The 10,513-nt window shown below is 45.7% G+C and overlaps 1 protein-coding gene across 3 annotated transcripts; it reads right to left on the bottom strand.

The window, feature by feature from the left end:
* Positions 1–3,419: 3,419 nt before the first annotated feature.
* On the bottom strand, positions 3,420–10,341 carry WHR1 (winged helix repair factor 1). Of its 3 annotated transcripts, none has more exons than XM_081183568.1 (8): positions 10,190–10,341; positions 7,118–7,219; positions 6,796–6,941; positions 6,391–6,486; positions 6,157–6,296; positions 5,183–5,280; positions 4,941–5,088; positions 3,420–3,947 (listed from the first exon to the last, which is right to left on the bottom strand). In XM_081183568.1, the coding sequence occupies exons 2-8, from the start codon at positions 7,200–7,202 to the stop codon at positions 3,902–3,904; spliced, it is 759 nt and encodes a 252-aa protein (XP_081039694.1). In that variant the 5' UTR covers positions 7,203–7,219; positions 10,190–10,341; the 3' UTR covers positions 3,420–3,901. The 3 variants fall into 3 exon arrangements, with proteins under 3 accessions (XP_081039694.1, XP_081039693.1, XP_081039692.1); XM_081183567.1 differs by lacking the exon at positions 10,190–10,341 and adding an exon at positions 9,257–9,302 and having other exon boundaries at positions 6,796–6,938; XM_081183566.1 differs by lacking the exon at positions 10,190–10,341 and adding an exon at positions 9,257–9,297.
* Positions 10,342–10,513: the final 172 nt, after the last annotated feature.

The raw sequence follows: 10,513 nt of genomic DNA, 5'->3' as shown, positions 1-10,513 counted from the left end.
TTAGGTGTGAGGGCTAAGTGGAACCTCCAGCTCCAGCAGCAGTATACCTCTGAATGCCAGTGCAGACAGTACAGGAGGCAAGTTTCCTTTGCACCTGGCCTGTATGCTTCCCTAATTCATTCTGGACAGCTGTTATTAGAGATCAGTTTCTAGAATAGGAACCCCCTTAAACCTGATGTAGCAAAGTAAAGGTAAAGGGACCCCTGAAAGTTAAGCCCAGTCACGAACGACTCTGGGGTTGCGGCGCTCATCTCACTTTATTGGCCAAGGGAGCCGGCGTACAGCTTCCGGGTCATGTGGCCAGCATGACTAAGCCGCTTCTGGTGAACCAGAGCAGCGCATGGAAACGCCGTTTACCTTCCCGCCAGAGCGGTACCTACTTATCTACTTGCACTTGACGTACTTTCGAACTGCTAGGTTGGCAGGAGCTGGGACTGAGCAGCGGGAGCTCACCCCGTCACGGGGATTCGAACTGCCGACCTTCTGATTGCCAAGTACTAGGCTCTGTGGTTTAACCCACAGCGCCACCCGTATCCCACGATGTAGCAAGACTCTTATATAAAATAGCATATTGTAATCAGAAAATCAAGGTGGCATTCTTGCATGCATTTCTATTTGGAATTACCAGCTGAATTTGTGGTACTTCTGAGTATAAAAACTGGGGTCAGAAAATTTTTTCAGCCGGGGGCCATTCCACTGTCCCTCAGACCTTGTGGAGGGGCCGGACTATTATTTTTTTTGGGGGGGGGGTAAATGAACAAATTCCTATGCCCCACAAATAACCTAGAGATGCATTTTAAATAAAAGGACACATTTTACTCATGTAAGAACACGCTGATTCCTGAACTGTCCATGGGCTGGATTTAGAAGGCGACTGGGCCGGATCCGGCCCCCAGGCCCTAGTTTGCCTACCCATGGTATAAAACATGTGTAGGATCAGGCCATAAAGACAGGGAACCTGTGGGGCTGCAAATGTTCCTGGAATATAATTGCCTTCATCCCCTTGATCTGGATGCTATAATTCGGTTGATGCAGCCCAGAATGCCATTGGCTTTTTTTGCTGCTGCATCTCACTGTTGACTCATGTTAAGCTTGTGCTCCACCAAGGCCTGAAGATCCTTTTCACATGTACTACTGGCCATCCACCTGTTCCTCATCTGTTTATATTTGTGCAGCTGGTTCTTCCTGCCTAGGTGCAGAACCTTTTTGTCCCTACTGACATTCGTTTTCTTAGTTTGGTCCCAGTTGCCCCATCTGTTAAGGTCATTTTGAATCCTGATTCTGTATGTATGTACTGTAGGTATGCAAAGAGAGACACAATCTATGTTGAAGCAGAAGGGACCAGGCGGAACATCTAACGAGACAGAGTTTTGGGGTCAGTTTCCATGTGTGAAAAGTCTTATTTTAGCTCGGTCACAGGGCACAGGCTGAACACCACAGATTTTGACAGTGGCGTCTCCACCTACAAGGAGCAGGTCAGTCGTGAAGTGGAAGACCTTCCACTGGCAAGCTAGAGAGCCACCAACAGAATCATAGAGTTGGAAGGGACCCAAGAGGCCTCTAGTCCATTGCAGGGGAGAGTGAGTATATAAATACTGGGCTCAAAAGACAAGTAGTCTGACCAAACAGGAGACCACTTCCTGCCTGACAGAAGTTCTTGGGCTCCTGTGGGCAGGAAGGATAGCTGCTTGCACTGTAAAAGGGAACTAATGCCAGTGTACTGGAAGATCTAGGGGATCTCATCTACCCCTTTAAAGGTAAAGGGACCCCTGACCATTAGGTCAAGTCGTGGCCGACTCTGGGGTTGCGGCGCTCATCTCGCTTTATTGGCCGAGGGAGTCAGCATACAGCTTCCAGGTCATGTGGCCAGCATGACTAAGCCGCTTCTGGCGAACCAGAGCAGCGCATGAAAACGCCGTTTACCTTCCCGCCGGAGTGGTACCTATTTATCTACTTGCACTTTGACGTGCTTTTGAACTGCTAGATTGGCAGGAGCAGGGACCGAGCAACGGGAGCTCACCCACCGACCTTCTGATCAGCAAGTCCTAGGCTCTGTGGTTTAACCCACAGTGCCACCTTTAAGTGCATATAAAAGGTAACAGGCTCACTTCCAAATTGAAAACGCACAGAAAAGCTCAAGATACATGTTGATCTACCCACACGAAGGTGAGGAATCATATGATTATATGCTGCCTTAGAGTTTTAAATTTGATTCAACACATGTAATTATTATTAATATTGATTATTTTCAGTTGCTATCTCTGAGAAACGTAGAAAATAACAGGATATATTTATCTGAAAGTCTTCAAACTTACACGACCCTTTAAAAATTAGGTAAGGAACCAAATGTTATATAATGCTGTTTTATAATTTATGACTGCTTTATAATCTATGGTAATTTAGAATTTAAATGTATTTTCATGTAATATTTGATACTTCCAGCTGATGAAGGGGAATACATCGAAACAGGGCCCTGTCCTTGTTTCTGATCCATAATTGACTTCTGACTTCTACTCAATGATTGAAACTAAGACCTTCACGTCGAATCTGACTATTGACTAACATGAACTTGTCTCTACTCATAAACTCTCATTTCAAATTCTGTAATGAATTATTGTGTTATACATCTCTTTATGAGTTTGTAATCTCTATTTGAGTTTGTAATCCTTGTCAGAATACATACTTTTGAACGGATCAGTTTTTGTTAAAATTGATTATTTATTTGTGAGGAGGGACTACTCCCACTATTGAAACTTACATTGGCCTGTGTTCTTGGTGTGCTTTTTTCTTAGTGTACTGGAAGAAGCAAAGATCACCAGTGTCAAAGCAATTATTCCTCAACATCAACTTTGTTGGACTGGTCATGTTGTGCAGATGCCTGATTATCATCTTCCAAAGCAACTACTCTATTCCGAACTTAAAAATGGAAAGCGTAATGCTGGTGATCAACAAGAGAGGTTCAAAGACTCTCTCAAGGCAAATCTAAAAACATGTAGTATAAACACTGACAACTGGGAAACACTGGCCTGTGAGCGCTGCAATTGGAGAACAGCCTGTACTAAAGGTGTCATGAGTTTTGAAGACGCTCGAACTCAGGACGCAAGGGAGAAACGTGCTCAGAGGAAAGCACGCTTGGCAAACCCTCACCATGATCAACTACCGCACGGAAACCTCTGTCCCCACTGTGGAAGGACGTGTGGCTCCAGAATTAGCCTCGACAGTCACTTATGGACTCACTGTTAAGACCGTGTTTATGGAAGACAATCTTACTTGGCTACGAGTGATCACCAAAGAACAAAGTAGAACTAAGCTGTTGTGAGATGTATCTGTCTCCCTTGCTAGTGACTTTCAGGAGGTGGTTACATACATCCCTGTTTAGCCAGCATTTTGTCCCAAAAACGTATCGTCTTCAGAACATATCAGTGAGCCAAGAAGAAATGCTTTTAATCAAGCTCCAATGTAATTTTCTGACACGGGGGTCATCTAAGAGATCAACACTCATACATACACGGCCACACACACACTTCCAGGAATGAATTCCTTGTGGGAACATCTTGGCCCTGGCTGTTCTTAGATGCGCAGGTTTCCCACGGTTCTCCGGCATCCAGAGATCAAGCCGAGAGATTGCACAAGCGGCTCCCTCCTCTCTTATCCACGGCCTCCCGTCAGTCAGGGGTCCTACTAAGATGCTCTCGCACATTGGGCCCATATTAAGTGCAAAGTATAAATCTGTTTCATAAATAATAATTAAAAAATTGTTTTTTGTTGGAAAAGGTCCTTTTTGTTCACAACGATGCTGGTGGCTCAGGGAGGCATCCTGTCCCCCGTGGCCAGGGCCCCAAGCAGCATCCATTCATTTTAGGCACAGGTGTTGGTCTGGTGGCAGACAAGTGGCATGTCCTTAATCATCAGCCAGTCGGAGGAGGGTGCCGGAGGTCGTGGGGACGCTAGAGGAAGCAAGAATGAGGTGGTCAGGTTAAAAGCAGGGCAGAATAAGAAGAGCATAAGAAGAGCACCAGCTGGATCAGGCCAGGGCCCATCTAGTCTAGCATCCCGTTCTAGTGGGGTACAAAGGTAAAGGGACCCCTGACCCTTAGGTCCAGTCGTGGCCGACTCTGGGGTCGCAGTGCTCATCTTGCTTTATTGGCCGAGGGAGCCGGCGTACAGCTTCTGGGTCATGTGGCCAGCATAACTAAGCTGCTTCTGGTGAACCAGAGCAGCGCACGGAAATGCCGTTTATCTTCCCGCCGGAGTGGTACCTATTTATCTACTTGTACTTTGATGTGGTTTCGAACTGCTAGGTTGGCAGGAGCAGGGCCAGAGCAACGGGAGCTCACGCCGTCACAGGGATTCGAACCGCCGACCTTCTGACCGGCAAGTCCTAGGCTCTGTGGTTTAACCCACAGTGCCACCCGTGTTCTAGTGGGGTAGGAGAGAAGAAAATAACACCCATGTATTTCACATCCGGCAACCAATGTGCCCCTTTGGTTTCAGATACTACATGGGTATACAAGTCTACATTCAGATGTCTTCTAAAAGTCTGGTAGTTGTTTTTCTCTTTGACACCTGGTGGGAGGGCATTCCACAGGGCGGGTGCCACTACCGAGAAGGCCCTCTGCCTGGTAACCAGGGAACCAGAAGAGCAAATCTGTTCCCAAGTGAAAGCAACTCCCAAGCATTCCTTTGCAAGCAGGGCTTGCTGTCCCTGCTGATGACAGAGACCCCCACTGATGACATCGGGTGATTGGCAGGTGGGCCCCTGGGGGTAAGAGAGGTTGGGATCCAAGTCACCAGCCCAGAAAAGGACCCCACTCCCCGGTATGCAGGATTACAGCTTTGGTTGGCTGCCCAAGGGCAGGATCAAGCTCCACAGCAACAGGCTGAGCTCCAAGGCAACATTTGGTTTTTCACAGGTGGGAGCGAGAGCAGAAGTCTAGTACCAGTCCACCAGCTGGGCTCCAATAAGGTCGTGGATGTGGTAAGGCAGGCCCAGCTTCACGGCGCTTGGAGCTCGGCGGTTCTGCAAGTCAGACAGCAAAACCTCCTTGTATTTGGCCTTCTGGATCATGCTCAGCACAGCTTTCCGCCCTGGGAAGACGGAGAGACACACACAACACAGATCAGTAGGTTGCTGTCGTCAGAGGTGTCCCAGCTTTTGCCTGGAGCAGGGAAACGAACTAACCTTTGATGAAGCATTTGACAAAACGACCTGCTCCAGGCACTGCCAGCCACCAGCTCCCTGCGTCACGGACAGTCAGGACTCCGGCATTCACCAGCTGCCTGAACATGAAACACAGGGATGGGAGAGAAATGTAATTCCCCCCATTACGACTTGCCCCTTTTGCACCAAGATGCAGCCGCTTCTGGGACTGTGGAAAGCCGGAGATAACGGGAGTCTAAGGAAAGCGTTGCTCAGTGATGCTATCAGGACAGGACTTCAGGGAAAAGGTCCTGTTCAGTAAAATGAGAAGGAGTGTCCCCAAATACAGCAGAGCTGGCTTACTGCATTTTGAAGTAACATACTTCCCATTATGGAGAGGCCAGGAGATGCAAGACAACTAAGTCCAGAGTTCAAAATGACCAAACCGCACCACTAAGAGGATCCCAGTATGAGCCACTGTTTTTTCTTCTGAGGTGCCTGGATCTCAGCTCTGGGCAAGACACTACCCGTTACTCAACAATCTCCATGCAAGTTAACCGTCAGGTATGATGGTCGAAGCCCTTTGTGTTGTTATTTTTGTAACAGCTTTGAGGGCTTTTGTTTTTGTTTGTACAATTGCAGCCATAGAATTGGAAGGGTCGTCTTGTCTAACCCCCTGCATTACGGAAATATTTTTGCCCAGTGTGTAACTCGAACCCACAACCCTGAGATCAAGAGTCTCATGCCCTTATATACAGTACATTACTATATTCCTAGAGGGTGCCTGCTGTGGCATGTGCAGTCATGTCACAGAATACTTCCCCTTGCCCCCAGGGAACTGGGTTGTTTAACCCCATACAAAATTATGCAGATTTAAACCAATCAGAACGAATTCAATCAATTTACTAAGATTCATTATAACCGGACACAGCAAAACCTCAAAGAAGCCTGATCTTCATACATGGCCCTCAGAACACACCCTACTCTGTCTCCACTCTGGGGAAAACTTTACTCACGTGATTTCTGCATCACTGAAGCCAAACTCTCTCACCATCCTTCTTTTGTCGAAACTGATGTCAGGGCAGGAGCTGAGGACAGAATCCAGGAATTTCCTAACAGTCCTGTCAAAGTCCTTCCCAGACGTAAACTCTAGCACCTGTGGGAGAAAGAGCTGTCACAATCTCTCCCCTGCTTCTGCATTGCCCCTCAACTAACCACATACACACACACACACACAAAAGACACAAGACCTTAGATTTATAGTTGTCTGTGAATGCCACAACGAAAGTGTCTGCATCGAAACCATGCTGGAACATCCGGATCCGGCCCTCATCTTTCAGCTGGCTCTGGAGAAAGACACAGAGGGAGGAGGAGGTTTTCTTTATTTTAACCAGTCTATTTCAAATGCAAACTCTGAAGGTGGAGAATTGGAGGCAGAAGGAAGAGAGATTTGTCTATCTATAGACACACACCTCATTTTATTGAAATCATGGTAGGGTGTGTGCGTGTGTGGAGGTTTATAGGTTTCCCATAGGATCCTTTGGTTCTTCAAACACCCCATATCCTGGGGAACCTCAGGTCCGGGGGAGTGGGGGGCAAATTCAGCCCTCCAGATTCCTCTACCTGGCCTCTGAACTGAGGAAGGAATCACCTACCAAGTGCCTGTCGACGGTCGTTCGGTCTTTGACGAGGCTGTAGATCTGGTGTCTCAGAATCAAGGGTGGCAGAAAATCCTCAAATAATTTGCGGGGGAAGAGAGAGGCCAAGAACTGGAGTGCAGATTCTACTGCCTCGGGGCCTTCTGGGGGAGGAAACATAAGAAGCTGGCATATTTCTGCAGCGCTCTGCCTCATGCCACCCAGAATTGATGGCACTCACCTCTCACTCATCATCCCCCCATAAGTCCACGCACGCACACCTCCCCATGCAGAGAGAGAACTCTGACGCCTCACCACACAACACTTCCTCCATTCTTACCCTGTTCGAGAGGCTCCGATCCGAGAACCAGCCGTCGTTTTTTCGCCTGGAATGTATCCGAGATGAGCTGATGCTTCCGCTTCATGGGGCTGGAGGTGAGGGCTAAAGATGGGAGACAGAGTCATTATGCTACCTGCCCCGTAGACCAAGTGTGCAGAACGCTCTGGTCCTCTAGATACTGTGGTACTACAACTTTCATCAGCCACAGCCCAGGGACGATGGGAGTTGTAGTCCAGCAACATTTAGAGGGCCACAGGTTCCTCACACCTGCCACAGACCCTTGCTAGCCTTCATTCTCCACCCTCACACCCCTTCAATACTGAGGGCCATTTCAGAGACCAGTGTCTTCCTCCTTCTCAGCCTTTCAGTGATAACCGTCCTCCCCTTCTTCCAATACCTTTCTGGGTGCTCTGCAATGGGTTACGCCCCCCATCGCTAATCCATCCCAAAAGGTCCCTCGGCGTTCATTCTGGTCAATATCTCACAATCCTATTGTCCTCAGAATACCCTTGATGCTGCAGATGGCACACAACCCACAACTTTCACTGCCCTGGCACCTCAGTATAAGGCTGACGGCATTCATACTGGCAGGCCCTGTCTCCTGTATTATTAAGTACTGGCTGGCATGCGGGAATTAAGGAGGCAAAGCTCTCCCCTCATCACTTCCCTGCCATACCCTGAAGAACTTCAGTTGCATGCTCTACTTTAAAAGAGAATGTAATGAAAATGGTCTATCGCTGATATCTAACACCTGACAAACTAGCAAAAATGTATAGAACAAGTAGCAAAATCTGTTGGAAATGTAAAGAAAAGGATGGGGATTTTTACCACATGTGGTGGACATGTGATAAAATGAAAGTTTTGGGAACTGATCTATAATGAATTGAAAAAGATGTTTAAATATACTTTCCCAAAAAAAGGCTGAAGAACTATTGCTAGTTTTGATAGGAGAGGATATTAAGATGACGGACCAAAGATTATATATGTATGCTACGACAGCTGCCAGAGTTTTGATAGCCCAAAAGTGGAAAACACAGGAGATACCGACTGTAAAGGAGTGGCAGACAAAGTTGGTCAAGTACACGGAAATAGCAAAACTGACACATAGGATTCGCAGTCAGGAGGAAACAAAGTACCAAAAATAATGGAGTAAATTTATGGTCCATATAAGTGAGAACTGTAGAAATTTGAAGACGTTAGCAGGACTGAAATAAATCTTATGTCATGGTTTAGTTTTTAATTAAGGAGCTGTGAATTAAGGATTGGAATAAGAAAACCTGCGGAAGGGAAGGAGGGAAGTCAACAGCTCTATGGAGCATAAAGTAAGACAAATGTAAAAAGACTTGAAATATTTGTTTGTTGGTGTATTTGAAATGAAAATTTAATAAAAAACATTTAAAAAAAGCACTTCAGTTGCTTAATATCTGCATCAAGCAACTTCAAAAGCACAGGGGAGGTAAAACAAGTTGGGTGTGGATCACACCTATGCTGATCAAATAGTCTGCTCATACAACTGGATTGCTGTATGTTTTGTATATGAGTGATTCAAGTTGCTGCTTTTTCTAGCCTGGTTTCATCATTCGGCTTCAATTTTGCCTTTGAATGTTATTGTCGTCTTCTCTGTATGCAGTGTGATAAATGGCTATATTAACAGTACCCACCTGTAGCATCAGCTTCCCTCCCCCCCTTCATTAATACTGTGTGTGTATCTGCCCCATGCAAGCTAATGCCACAACCAAACAATTAATATTTTCTTTTTTAAAATGTTATTATCAAAATTTACAAATATCATTAAAAGAAAATGTACTTCCATGACACATCTGTCTGTTTTGAAAACACGATATTCTGTGATAACCTTGGATAAATTTATTATAACACAACTGCTTTCTTGGGAGCAGAGTCCACTTTATTAGTAGTAGCCGTATCACAGGGCAGTTCACTAAATAAAAGCACAAAACGAGAAACCAAAACACATTTAAAAAACAACAACCCAGAAGAAAGGGGTCAAGTTTACTGCATGTACGGTGTCAAAGGAAAATATTATGAAAATGATGTATAGATGGTACTTAACCCCTGTAAAATTAGCAAAGATTTACCACAACAGTGATAATGTTGGAAATGTAAAGAAAAGGAGGGCACCTTTTATCATATGTGGTGGACCTCCCCCAAGGTTAAAGACTTCATTTATAATTAATTGAAAAAAAATGTTGAAATATACATTTATTAAGAAACCAGAGGCCTTTCTTCTTGGAATAACAGGTTTGGAATTGCCCAAGATAGATGTTAAATTGTTTTTGTATGCCACAACTGCAGCAAGAATTTTGTTAGCTAAGAATTGGAAAACACAAGAAATCCCAACAGTGGAGGAATGGCAGATGAAGATGATAGATTTTTCGGAGCTAGCCAACCTGACTGGAAGAGTCCGCCACCAGAAGGAGGAGGAATATCAGGAAGAATGGATGGAATTCAAAGACTATTTAGTTAAATATGTTAAGATAACTTAATTGGAAAAGCTTGCAAATATTAGATAGGCTTTAAATATGTAATGTTAGGAATTAATATATCTAAAGCTAAAATAGAAAGAAAGAAAGATGTTAAGTGATTAAGTTAATTTTATGAGAAAATTGGTTTTGGAAAACTGTTAAAATGATACACACTGAAATTCAACTAGGAGGATTCAAGGAAGTCACTTAACAATGTCACTAAGATTGTTTTAAATACTATTGAGATTTATGCTTGTTTAACATTTTTGGAAAATCAATAATTTTTTTTGGGGGGGGAACAACAACCCAGTAACAACGCCCCCACAAACACATTATTATTATTGTGCAAACCCATTGCTCTTGTGTAAGAGGAAAAGTACTGTAGTATCAAAAGTGAAGATGTAAATAGACTAGCGAATTATGGAAGCAAAATCTTCTGAAACGCCACGAGTTGCATCCAAGACCCGCTCAAGAGGAGACCCATTGAACCAAATAGCCCTAAGTTGATTGATTTCCTTGAGTCTTCCTCTCCCTCCCCTCTTTCCCACCCCCTGGACCCCCTCCTCCATTTAGAGCGCCCCCGCCTCACAAAGAGACCCTCGTAGTCTCGCCTGCCAGTCCCCGCTTCCGGCCAGAGCTGCCTCTGACGACGCCCCAGCTGCCGCTTCCTCTCCAAAACAAGCCACTCCAAGTCCCCACCCGAGTCGGCAAAGCTCCTTGCTGGCCGCCTCCGGAAGATGACGTCACTCCCCTCCCGCCCCGCCCCTTTGACACGCTCGCCGGCTGCCCGCCATCTTTATTCCGGTCGGGACGAAGCTACCTCTGACCGACGCTGGGCCAAAGCCGCCATCTCCATTGAGAAACAGGGAATGAAGCCGAACTGGCGGCCATTTTGGACATGGGAAAGAAAACT

This window comes from Podarcis bocagei (genome assembly GCF_964188305.1).
Source record: "Podarcis bocagei genome assembly, chromosome: 2".
NCBI classification, from domain to species: Eukaryota; Metazoa; Chordata; class Lepidosauria; order Squamata; family Lacertidae; genus Podarcis; species Podarcis bocagei.
This window is presented reverse-complemented; position numbering and strand designations above follow the sequence as displayed.